The 13,425-nt window shown below is 40.0% G+C and overlaps 1 protein-coding gene across 9 annotated transcripts in view; it reads left to right on the forward strand.

The window, feature by feature from the left end:
* Window positions 1-9,828, forward strand: part of KDM6A (lysine demethylase 6A) — a 151,432-nt gene extending 141,604 nt beyond the window's left edge. For 3 of the 9 annotated variants that reach the window (XM_059840018.1, XM_059840014.1, XM_059840019.1), the window contains 3 exons: window positions 4,107-4,233; window positions 5,172-5,342; window positions 7,575-9,828. In XM_059840018.1, coding sequence (XP_059696001.1) covers window positions 4,107-4,233; window positions 5,172-5,342; window positions 7,575-7,604 — 328 coding nt within the window. In that variant the 3' untranslated portion in view covers window positions 7,605-9,828. Of the gene's footprint in view, window positions 1-4,106; window positions 4,234-5,171; window positions 5,714-7,574 lie in introns of those variants that run through there. The other 6 variants (XM_059840012.1, XM_059840016.1, XM_059840015.1 and 3 more) reach the window with 4 other exon arrangements.
* Window positions 9,829-13,425: the final 3,597 nt, after the last annotated feature.

Below are 13,425 nucleotides of genomic sequence, written 5' to 3' on the forward strand. Positions count from 1 at the left end.
AATTAAACAATTAGTGCTCATATTCCTAATGCCAGCTGTCATAAAAAGGAGAAACTGAGTAGTTAGAAATGAAAAACAGGGGAAAATGCAGGAGAGTGTGGGAGGGAGAAAGCCAAAAAGTCCATTTAAAAATACCAAATCCACAAGCTTCACTTTTTTCTTTATTTATGTAAAATACATACAAAGCCCAGCAGACATCTATTGTGTAAGGCTCAAAGCAGTTCTGGAATGTTCTTAAAAAATATGATTTTGGTATTTTAGCCACTTGTAATCTTGCATTTGCCATGGTTTTGGGTTTAAAAGGAGAAGAATGTGACTGAGCACAGCATCCTTCTCCAAGAGAATCGCTTAAAAAAAATGGAGAAACACAGAGGACAAAATGGTAATTTGCTGTTGTCTTGCTGGCTGACAGCAGCCCAGCTTTTTCCAGCAAGAGGCTCAAACTTCAGTGCACGTTGCAAATAAACAGAGATGCTGAGGAGCACATGGAAATTTTGGGTGTGCGTGTCCATTGGCTTTTTCCAATCTACTGAAACCATTTCCAATTTACTCAGATTAAGCTTCCCCCACCCAGGTTAGTTGTCAGCCAAAACTCAAAGTTCCTGCTGTGGCTGCAGAGAGGAAAAAGAGGGGATGATTATCTCTGGGCTGTAATGTCCAGTAGCAGCAGCCTGAGATAACTTTATGTTGTGGTCACTCCTGTAGTTCTGGAATAGCAGTTCCTAGCAATCAGTATCACCACAGCCTGTGTCTGACCTTGGCTTTGTAAACACACTGGAAATGCAGAAAACTTCATGAATTTCCTTAAGAGAGGAAAGCAGTTGCATAATTTTCCTGTGGGCTCCTTGTCTGCAGGAAAACCCATCTGGGATCGTGGCTGTTGTCCACGGCACCTGGATTTTCTGTGTACAAAACAGAGACATTTGTGAGTTATGTATATGGGAGTGTATGCATCTGTATAAAAATGCTGGAAAAAATACCATTTTTGATGGAGCTGGTTAAATTTCATCTTAGCTGGCTTCATTGTCATCAGGAAATAAAAACAAGTGACACACCTGTAATCTTTTTGCTGAGCACAGGTCTGTCAAAAATTGCATGTCAAAGATACATAAAGTGCTAAGGTAGTTTTGACTTCTGTCTCTGGGACTTCTTAGGTATCAGCATAGTACAAAAGATAAACTCTTGGAAAATGATAAAAAAGTAGCTTCTAATTCAGTTTGAAAGATAAATACAAATATGTCTTTGTGAGTTGTGTGAAAGGAACCACTGCAGAGTCAATAAACTAAAATTTGAGCATAGTTTTAACTATTGGGAACCAGGTTAGTGATGAAAAGAAATGGAGTAGAAGAAGAGAAAAAGTAATGGAAGGAAACTTTGCTTTTGGGAGAAATCTGAAGCCTCGTTATATTTTTAGTTAATGTGCAGTTCAGTGCTGTCTTGCAAGATAAAAGTCAAAGAGCAAAACCTGAAACTTTCTCATGAGATGTTTTTTAAAGATTTGATTTTAACAGTAGAAGTGTGAGCAGGAACACAGCAGAAAAAATTATTTAAAACTTGGCTGAGGGAGGACAGTCCTCACAAAAAGAAAAATTAACTGCAGACCTCTTAGATGGGAGCCAGAAGGACTTTTACAAATGCATCTGAGGAAGAGAAGAATTTTAGAGGTAGAATGAACATAGTAATAAAAGCTTAAAAAATTAATTCCAAAGTAACTGAAAGACAAAGTTCTGTTACAGAAATAGCTTCAGAAATGTGAAAGAACATGACACGGGAGAAATTATTTTGCACAAAATCATGAAGTTAGGTAAAATACTTTTCAGCATCAGGGAAGATGTATTGCTGGAAGGTACAAAGAGGTTGGTTCTGCATTGCCATTGGCGTGGTCCCCACACTTTTGAGAAGCTTTACTGAATATCTAAGTATTTAAATGGGTTTATCACTTCCCTTCTAGAATAAATCAGGATTATGTCCATTTTTAATTCTCTTCTGTTGAATATTTGAATTTGACTGGACATGATTTACTCATATCTTTATGCCATACCTGCAGAGACTTTGAGAGGGGGATGGTCTAGATTTTCTTCCAATTGAATTCTCACTGTACCAGAATAAAAACTGGCCTACAGTACTAAAAGCTGACCCCATTGAACTTGCACACTGTCACTTTTGCTAGGAACCTTTTTGGCTTTTTAAGGCTTCCCAAGCTTCAGGAAACTGTGCTGAATATTCACAGTGATAGTTTGTATCCTTTCTCTCATATTTAAATGCTTGAAATAGTTAACATTTACATTTTCAACTTTTATTACTAGGACCTGAATTTTATCCAAGGAGGGGGAGTTCACCTTCAAGCTATTGTTTTCTGCTTTGTCTGTGAATTTGGCAAACATTGTAGCAGTGTTGTAAATGGGTTCATTCTGGGCAGGTTTTTTTTTCACAACTGCAGCAATAGAAAACACTTTGAACATAATAAGACTTTGAAAAGTCTTTAGAAGTCAGGAGTGGAGAACAGTGGTGGCAGGTGTGCAGGTGTGCTTGCAGTTGCTCTTTGGGATGCCCAAAGACTTTTCCAGGTCACAGCAGAAGAGAAGAATTTTAGCTTTTAAATTTATTTTAAATAATCAGGCTGTATTGCATAAGTGAATGCTTTTCCAAAATTACTGAGCTTGTCAGGAGCACAATAACCCAACACCCAAATGAATTAATACTTAATCTATCACCTGTGGTTGGCCTTAACATCATAACTCACATTCACATCAAACTTCAAAAGTGTTGAAGGAGTTACAGCTTAATGAGCTGCATAATTTTCTTGAAATTGGTTACATGAAAATTGAATTTTTAACAGAGAAACACACTTTCAGTTTTGTGTTATCCTTACAGTGAGGGTGTTAGTGAAGCCATAGTGAAGCCACTGTTTTTAGTGAAGATGAACAGTATGAATGTAAAACAAGAGGAGAGTATTTCAGAATCCTGGGATTCTCTTAACTACTTGGAAACACATGAAAGAAATGTGGTGTTTTTTTAAAATAGAGAATGTATGTATTACATGTTTCAGAGTTTAATGGGAGAAGGTTCAAGTTGAAAACGCTTGATAGAAGTCTTGAGCACTTCATTTTCTGTCCAGTGTTTGTTTTTCCCCTTAATTTTTTTCAATCTTCCTTCTGCTTCTAATGAGCATGTAACATAACCACCCTGTGGAGGAGAAAATTGAAGGCTACAAAGGCTGCAGCTTAAATAAATAGGGTAGCTGAGAGCCAAAATTATTGTAAATAACATTATAATTTAGAAATTCAGCAGCCTATTTTGCAGCTTTTTTTAAAGAACATACGTAGCTCATAAAATGCTAGAAAACAAGTTACATTTTCTTGTAAGGAAGAGAACTGTATAAAATTGTGACATAACATTATTTAGGTATTTTTTGCCTTTACATGGGGTATGACAGGGAATTGTGGGGTTTAGTTTGACATTTGAACAGTTACTCTCTCCATTCATAAAATAAATGCTAGAATTATTTTTTCTGTTGAATTTTTTTTCCTAATACCAACCTGTCCTTTTTCCATTTTCATGGGAGAAGATACATCTTCATAGATTCTATTCCCATTGTGTGTAAAGTGATTCCTGGCAGAACTTGGAGTTTCAGAAAACTTGGGATAATAAAGTTTTAATAGTGCTGAGAAAGCAACAGGAGTTTTAGGATGTTAAAAGAGTCCTTTGGACCAGGCTATAGTCACACAAAATGTAAACAGCTGTGCTGAACTTGGCAGTTCAGGCTAACTTTTTGCTGACAAAGTTATGGTTCAAAATAAAATACATGGATTGCTTTTGAAGACACATTGTTCTGTAGTGCTTAAAAGAGCATTCATGTATTTCAGTCAAAAATGAAAGGTATAGCCTGTTTGCAGGGCAAGAGGCAGTCCTGAAAGAGGTCCAGAAGCACAAGGTCTGACTTTTCCCTAAGCCATGAGTCCAGTGATTCTTTCTAGGCAGCTGTTTCTGAAATCCCAGAGGAAGAGCAAGTTCCAAGTACCTGGTCTTGGAAGAAGCTGAAGCCTTCTTGAGTTTTGCTATCCAGCTGAATGTTGAACTGAACACACAACTGCTTTTGCTTGCAGGTACTGCCTGTTAAGAACTCTCAAACAGTGTCAGACACTGAGGGAAGCTCTGATTGCTGCAGGAAAGGAGATTGTCTGGCATGGAAGAGCAAAGGATGAGCCAGCTCATTACTGTAGCATTTGTGAGGTCAGTAAAAATGAGTTGGGCCATCTACTCTTATAATATTTATTTAAGTTTTGCCTTGTCTTTTGTTGTTGATGATGTTTAAAGTTTGCTTCTAAGCTGCAGCATCTGCTCTGTGCTGTAAGCACATCTGTATGATGCAGTAGTGCCTTCCAGGAGCTCATGCAGATGTTTTTCTAGACATGGGCTGTATTTTGCTGAAGGCTCTCCCACACTACTTCTACAACATTATTTTTCACTGGGTCGATTTTCAATTTTCAGTTATTATAAAATGTTGTTATCCCTTCCTGCATAAAATTTGATCTGCTGAGCTTCATTTTAAAGGTATATTGGTCCTCATTTCAGAAATCACCAACACACCCAGAAGAAAGAGAACTTAAGTCCTTTTTTCCTGCAAAAAATTTTTTTCTGCAAAAAAATTTTTGCTGAATTTTTTCATTCTACTTACTGTTAATAGTTGCTTTAAAGTATTGGATAATAATTTTCATGACGCTTAAAAGAAAATAACATTTTGCTACCCCCTGGAAATCAGTTTCTTGTTATCCTCTGACAGAGCCTCTTGGGCAGGATGAGCGTGTGGCTCAGTAGTAAGGAAATAAATAACAAACTTCTTTAGGAGACAGTAAAAAGAAAAAATAAGTATAATTTTTTGAAATCCTCACCTCACTATTCAGCAAATGAATCCTGTTTTGTCAGTATTGACCCAAAGCTTTCCCATGGTGCTGTTCATGCAGACATCCTAAGTGTAATATTAGTGGTTTTACACTGCTTCACTTCTCTGCCCAAGCCTTAGGAGAATAGATTTTCCCTGAACAAATCTAATTTTTCTTTTTGCATGCACAGGGCAAGCTTGTAAATCTTGAAGAAAACGCTGTTTTCATGGTTTTAACTTTTTTAAAAATGAAATTGTAACGCTTGGCTTTCTGTTTCCTGTCTAATAGGTGGAAGTCTTTGATCTGCTTTTTGTCACTAGTGAGAGCAATTCTCGAAAGACCTATGTTGTACATTGCCAAGACTGTGCACGAAAGATAAGCACGAACCTGGAAAACTTTGTGGTGCTAGAACAGTACAAAATGGAGGACTTGATGCAAGTCTATGATCAATTTACATTAGTAAGTCAAATTAATAAGTGGGTGCATAAATACATTATTTGTAAAGCAGTTGTAGACTGTCTTGGTGCTCCGTTGTACGAGTACCACGGACTTTCTGATTCAAATGGAGGTTTGGGTTGTGTGTGATATTTGCAGACCAAAACCTGAAGAGTCAGAATTGTGTCAAATACTACAGTAACTTACTGCAGAACATAACCACTGAGTTTTCAGGAAAAGTATGATGTTACAATTCATAAAGTTGTGGCTTTAAAAATCCAATAGAGATCACCTGAAGACCATAACTGGATCAGATGGAGATGGGAAGAATCAGGACAGTGAAGCTTGGAGAAACTAGCACCAGGTTCAAGAGCATCTCTAATACATTGGTTGTGGTATGAAGTCAGTATAGCAGCAGAGCATCCTATGCACTCAGACCCTTCCTTCCCCTTCCCCACCCATCCCCTCCCAAATCAGCACTGTCCTTCTGCTTAGCAAGTGGATGCTCTCAAACAGTTCTGTCTCTTGGCTTGGGGCCTCCTTTGCATTTCAATTTAAAGCAAAAAGCCTCCTTGCCATTATAGCTCTGTGCTATATATGGCAGCCTCCTGCTTTGAACTGCGTCAGCACAACTGTCCTAACATTTCACCCAGGTCTCATTGTTCCAGGCAAAGATGGCTTTTTTTGTAACCACAGTGAAAGTGATGCTGGATGTATTGATAAGCCTTGGCTTTCTGTCAAAGGAGACAAACATTGGACTAAGTGTTATGGGAATTTCATGTTGGATTTAATATGACAGCCCAGTAAGGGCTGTGCCTTTTGATTGATTTCCAGGTGCTACAGAAAATGTGTGTTTAGTTATTTCATGTGTTGGTAGCATGCCAAGTTGTGACCTTCTGAGTTAAGGCCTCAAGGTTCATCAGTAGAGGCTGGCCAGAGTGTTGGGACCGTGTCCTCTGAGTTTAATTCTCTTCATTAGTCCCACAGAGCCTGGGTTGGTTAAACTTCAGTTCATGCTTTTAGAAGGTCACTGTCATTATAGTCTGTGAAATGCTGCAATTTCAAGTGATGATATGTTATAGAAAAACACATAAATAAACACCTGTTCTCAGTTACTTCATCCAGTTGAGTGGAAATGGGGAAGAATGTTTCTGTATGGAGGTGAGAGGGAGGGAGGGGTATTTGGTTGTCTTTGCTTATACATTGTATAGGTAACAGTGATGATACTGTCCCTAGAACAAGGGTTCTCAACCTGTGAGTAGCTCCTTCCCCCACCAAAACCTAAGGCTAAGGACATTGATAATTGTTCTTCTATGAAGTTGCTGTGCCATTCATTTCTTTCAAAGGGGATACACACTCAGTTGGGAAGAGTCATAGCCCAGAAGTGACATCTGTCAGATGTAGGAGAAGAGTTAAGGTTTGTTGTAAATCACAGGATGAAGATAATCTCAACTGGCAAAGATGAATTAGGCCAGAGAGAGACTGGGGTAAAGCACCAGGGACAAACACAGGGATGAACCAGTGTTAGAATTCCATAGCTGGGTACTCTGGTATGATCTAAAGTGTCTTTAATGACTGTAAGGAGCTTTTTGAAGGGGTTCCACAGATGAGGAAAAGAAGAGGAAATGCCATCAGAGACTCAGTACTTTGATGGAATGCCACGAAGTGCAGTACTGGGAAGCAGTTAGGTCATTTTCTGGACCTCCTGGCAGGCAACAGGAACAAGACACCTCACTTTATTCTTGAGGCACTTGGTCCCCATGTCAGAGAATCTGAGACCACTTCCACAGATACCTTAACCTCATGGGGGTACATTTCTGCTCAGGTAGAGGGGAGGAGGGAAAATGAAACCCACAGAGACTTTGGAGAGCCACAAATGCACCATCTTCCCATTGGTAAACAGGTTGAGAATCCCTGTTTTAGATAGTATAAAGATATATCTATACTGAGGCCACATGGAGCTCTTTGCTGCCACAGTGGGACTTGTGGCTGCTCACATCATATTAACACAGACATCCCCAAAGAATACTCCATCTGCAGTACAGGCAAAATCTGAATGCAGAGTGTTCATAAAATACATGTTGTATTTGAGTAAGGTGAAAAAAAATGCCACTGTTCTCTCTAAAGTGTCCTGAAGTGTAAAAAGAATAGTGTGTGTGACTTTTAAACTCTCATGGTTACAGTTTGTGCAGGTCTTAGTTAAACACAGAGTTTTGCACCCTTGTAGAAAAGGTAATTTAATGTTTTCTCTTTCAGGCTCCTCCATTGCCATCCTCCTCATCTTGACATTTTTTCATGGACATTAAATGAAAACTTTTCTGATATTCAGGAAGTGACCCAGTTCTGCACCACTGATTTTTGTAGCTATCCCGTAAGGCTGCTGGCTGAAAGCTGTGTCTATGCAACCTTCCAAGTGCGGAGTGTCAACCAACTGGACAGGAGAGAGCACTGCCTCCTACTCCAGAACTCAAAACAAATAAAGCTCATCCAGCTGTACTTCAAAAAAATAATTCCATGTTTTGTATATATCTGACAAAACTGGCAACATTATACAGACTACTGACTTGAAGACCACCTCTTTTGTATTTCTCTGTTTCTGGGCTGATGAGTTGGTTTCATCCATTTTTCCCCCTTCAGAATTTCCCTTGGAAAAAGTACTAGCTTAGCTGGTCATTTCTTTGTAAGGTAGTTAGAAATTTTAAGTCTTTCTTTGGGCAACTTTTTTTTCTTTTTCTTTTTTTTTTTTTTTTTTTAATGTGAAGAGTTAGGTGATATAAATTTTTTACTGCTTTTATGTTTTTCTGTCTTGTTTTGAAACCATGACGGTTACACTTTTGGTTCCTAAATAAAATTTAAAACAATTAACAGCCAAGTCACAAAGATAAATGGGTTGCACATAGACTAAGGAATAAACTTCAGATTTGTGATTTTTGTTTCTAATCTTGATGTAAATTTACACTATTTATAAATACATATTTATTGCTTGAAAATATTTGTGAATGGAATGCTGTTATTTTTTCCAGATTACCTGCCATTGAAATTTTAAGGAGTTCTGTAATTTCAAACACTACTCCTATTACATTTTCTATATGTAAATAAAACTGCTTAGCATTGTACAGAAACTTTTATTAAAATTGTTTAATGTTTAAAGTTTTTCTATTGTTTGAGTTTTAAAAAGATTTTATGTACAGTGCCCAGTTTTTGTTCTTTTTTGAATCTGATTATATATATTTTATATATACTCTTGTGCTTGTGTATATATATAATATATATAGAAACTCGAATATAAATATGTGTATAAAGATTTAGAGACTAAATTTTTCTCGTTTTAAGTTTTACATCTATGGTAGATTTGAGGTGTCTACTGTAAAGTATTGCTTACAAAAGTATGATTATTTTTAAAGAAATATATGGTATGTATCCTCAAGACATAGAATGACCTTCAGACTGGTTTATTGTTAAATTGCACTTTTTGCAATAACAGACCAATAAATAGTTGCTGCCAAAATGTAGTAGTAGAAAATAAGTAATGGCTAAATTTTAAAGCTCTTCAAGAAAATACCAACTTTGACAGGAAGTTTGGCACTAGTTTTAGAGGAGGAATGAAGAAGATTGAGTTTTGGTGGGGATGTTCTCTAGATTTCAACCAAATTGCAACTTATATATTACAATATGTTCTATTAACAATTTTAAAAGTTAAGACTGAATCATCTTGGCGTCATTGTTGACCCCAAAAAAGGACGTTGTTTTGTGGTATTCTATTGTATTTTCACATATTTTGTAATACGAATTCACTGGTAAATTTTTGAAGCACTAGGTTTATTTAGGACAAGTTTATAATATATCATTGTAACAGTTTGCAGTTTTAATGATGGTATTTATTTTAAGTTGCTCCTTTCTCATTAGCTTCTTGAAAATGCATTAAATCTAAATTTCAAAATTGATAGCTTCCTTATCGATCAGAGTTGACTGATGCGGAAGGTTCTGCATCGAACACTTTCTCATAATTTCTCATTAGTGGGGTATGTTAGTGGTTGCATTGTTAAATTTTTTGTAATCAATGTGAAGTGTTCCAGGCACAGAGCATGCAGATAGTTCCTTTTGAACAAAAAGAATCGCCTCTTATGTTGTAGCTTCAAACAAAGGGTGTTTTAATGAAGAATCAGCACAGTTATCTAATGCTCTTACAACAGTTTAACCACAGGTAGAGCTGACTTTCTTGCTAGTTCTCACTAGTTGGACAGAAGGGTGTAGAGATTAAAGAAAAGCGTAATGAAATGTTCTTGCCAGCAAAATTATCAACTAGCAGTTAGGAAGCCAGTATTTGCAGTTCTGTAAAGATGTAAGTCTCAGCTCTTGATAACAAACTCTACAAATCATAATTTTTTTTTTACTTATGTATTTTATGCAGTCGTAAATATTGTAATCCTGACAAACCATGCTGCAACTGAAAAGCTACTCCTTTAAAGTAGTCTTAAACCCAAATAAAAGCAAGATACACTTACCTCAACTAATGGTAAACAAAAGGTCCTCATTTCTCAGTGCTGTAAAAGAACATTGCTAATTAGGGAAAGAGCTACTGTGTGCTAATCAGGAGGGCTTTGTACCTTTCCTCCCCTTTGGAAAGAGGATATGGCATTACCAAGGAAGAATATTCATATTTTGCCAATGAGCAAGTAGACCAAATCAGTAGAGCATCAGGCAGCATTCCTCATGCTGTGGGAAGGGTTGTCATGAATTGGAATTGCTGCAGGGCTTTAATATTTTGCAGTTTCCACACTTCTTAATCCCAGTCTGCTCCCAAGTGATGGACAGTTTGAATCTATAAGCTGCTATGATTTAGAATGCTTTTGTTTCACCTTATTAAAAAAGCACAAGTTAATATTTCGTCAGCTGTACTTCTTAAGAAGCACTTTCTGCTTCTTCACTTATGAAACACAAGATGCCAAGTGAAGCATTTGTAATCTCTGGGTGTTTCCAAGCATTAGGAGTTGGGCAGGGTGGGGGGAGGCTGGAGTCTGAAGCTGAACTTCCCAAGGAATCTTGGTCTTGGGGCCCTTGAGCTCCACAGCTGAGCCCTGCTGCAAGTGATTCTGATTTGCTTGTAGCTACTGATGGTAGTAGTAGGCAGGTTTAAGATGAAAATGGCCAAAGACCATTTGCATTTGTTACAAGAATTTTCATTAAATTACAGGCTGAGAGAAAAATGATACTGTTAGGAGATGGATAAAACCAGATATAAAAATAGCTGTTTTTAAAAAATAGTATAAAGTTGAATTACAGATAAGAAAGAGTTAGAAAATAAGAGCAACATTTGCTATTGAGCTGTGGGTCTGAGAACTGTCCTTGAAGAGCTTGACAAAAAGGGATCCTTAGATGAAGAAATAAATATGTGTGTTTCTGAGCTTAATTAAGTCCTTCCATAAATATATTCAACAGCATTTGATTTTAAAGCTTTCCTCTGGATGTGTAACTTGGGAGCAGTTTACCTTTTTTGGAGAAGTCCTACCAGTGGTTACAGTTTAGAAGTAGTAATGTTGAGATCTATATATGAAGTATTTACATAAAAATCACTAGAAAGTGAAAAGTATCTACTGTCAGGAACTCCCAAAGCTTCCTGAATTTGTGTGGCAGAGAACTTGTTGATCCTAAAGACAAAGTACCCTGAATCTGTGCCTTGCTCTGTGGAAGAAGGACTTGCCAAGTAGCATTTAAGTGATGATGCTTTGCTTAAATGAGCACAGCTTGGCTAAGTTGAGCTGATTCTTGGGTCCAAGGTGGGCAAGGCTTGGGGATTTCACAGCTGGTGATTTCCTGGCCACAAATACATTTATTGGTTAATAAAGAGAAGGAAGATGCAGGGGTTCAGCCAAGACCACAGGGAAGAGGGTACTCATCCTTGATTCCCTGATCCTGGGAAGGGTTTCAAACATGGTGCTTAGTGCAGGGGTTAGGAGGGAGGAGGGTGTTTAAGCCTGAGCTTAGCTAGGTCAGAACCATTTTGTGTGGAACTAGAGCAGAGAGCTGTGATGGGGCCAGCAGATGAGTGTGGTAGGAAAGCTCCATGTGAGGTGGACTTGTCCATAGGAAGGCCATGGAACTGCTGGAGCAGGTTCAGAGAAGGGCCATGAAGTTGCCAAGGACTGGAGACAGGCTGGGGAGGTTGGGGCTGTTCATCCTGGAGAAGAGAAGGTTGTGTGAGGAGCTCAGAGCGCCTTCCAGAGTCTGAAGGGGCTACAGAGAAACTGGAGAGAAACTTTTCTGCCAGAAACTGTAGTGACAGGAAATGGGGGGAATGATTACAAATTGAAAGAGAGGGAATTTAGCTCAGATATTAGGGAGAAATTCTTCTCTAAGAGGGCAGGGAGCCCTGGCTCAGGTTGCCCAGAGAAGCTGTGAATGCCTCATCTTGGCAGTGTCCAAGGCCGGGATGGATAAAAGTCTTGAGGAACCTGGTCTGATGGGAGGTGTCCCTGCCCACGGCTGGATGATGGGACTAGATGAGCTCCAAAGTCATGATTGAGTCTAAAAATGATTCTGTGATCTCCCATGGCTGCTTTACCCAGGGTGGGAACAGGCAGAGGAATCACTCCAGCTGAGAGAGCAGGGGGACAAGGCTGATGAATGTGAGGATTTACTCAGGGACAGGTCAAAGCAAAGCAGTGCAGCCTGTTCCCATTGTGCTGCTGCTGAGTGGAGGAAGGAGGGGTGCAGGTGGTGCCCACACAAGTTCAAGCACAAAACAAAGCTGAAGCTCAACCCCAGGTGAGCTCAGTGCAGGGCTGCTGCCCGAGGGCCCCATGGAGGAGGGCACAGGGTGCCAGGGATGAGGCTGCTGGCAAGGCAGCAATGCAGGGGGAGGGCACAGGGCAGCCTGACTGCAGGAAAACAAAGGCATTCCTCCAAAAGAGGGGAGAGCCGGACACTGGGGGGAGGTGGAACACGACATTTCCTTGTTGGGGCCAGAAACTCCATGCAAAGCTGAAAACAGAGGAGGGGGAGAGCAGCTGCTGGGCAGAGCCCCTGTGGTGACAAGGACATGGGGAGGGCGTGCAGCACAGCTCTGTGTCTGGACAGGAGCACAAGGACCATCCTGAGCCCCACAGGAACTGTCACCACAGCAGGGAAGAGCTGTCCTGTCAGCTGCTGTGCCCAGGAGGAGCAGTGCTGGCCTCTCCCATTGCAGTGGGATAAGGGAAGCAGGGATGAGTTGTAGAGGTGAGGGGTGAGGTGCCTTTATCCATATTTATTTTGGGAAGCCATAGAAACACTGAAGGGTTGGAGGATGGGAAGAGGCACCTCACCGTGGCAGCAGCAGCAGGGAGGGCTCAGCTCCCAGCCTCCCTAGGGCAGCAGTGTCAGTGTTTTACTGCCACTTCCTGCTGCCAGGACCTTGTCAAAGGGTTAAAATGCAATTGCTGCTGCCCCTGCCCGGGGCACAGTGGGGCTATGGGCATGCTCAGCAGTTGGGGGACGTGAAGATGGATTTATCATTGGAGCCCTTTTCCTCTCTCCTGTCCTGCCTGCCCCGAGCTCCTGACAGGCAGTGGCTGCTCTCCCAGAAGGCAGCACACTCTGCTTTCTATTAGGGTGGAGCACTGCTCTTAAATGACATCCCACCTTGTTTTTTCCTCATAGAAGGTATTTTCAAGCTGTAGGACAGAGCAATTTAAAAGTAACAAAATCCCAGGCAAGGGTTAATGGATGGGCTAATGGTTAAACAAAGGGGCTAAAACACTGACTCCTTTAATGCACTGAGCTGGAGATTCTTGAAGGAGTCACACCCAAACAACTCAGCCATTGCCTGAGTCCATGGGAGCACTGAAACGTGGCATGGGAGAGATGGCTCCAAGTACATGCAAAAACTTAAAATCATTGAAAGAGTCAGGAGGGGACACCACAAGAGAAGACTGAGAGAAGAAGTAGCCTAAGATGTGTGCAGTGACATGGCTGGGCTATCATTTAGCTCAGCCTTGTGGGCACAGAGAAAATGAACAGGCATAGAGGATGTTTTCACCCCTTTCCTCCTCTGTACTTCTCATCACCAAATCAGTGGGAAATTGAGCGGTCCTTAGAGGAAAGTGGCCTTTTTCTTGTGGCAGAGGTC

This window comes from Haemorhous mexicanus, chromosome 2 (genome assembly GCF_027477595.1).
Source record: "Haemorhous mexicanus isolate bHaeMex1 chromosome 2, bHaeMex1.pri, whole genome shotgun sequence".
NCBI classification, from domain to species: domain Eukaryota; kingdom Metazoa; phylum Chordata; class Aves; order Passeriformes; family Fringillidae; genus Haemorhous; species Haemorhous mexicanus.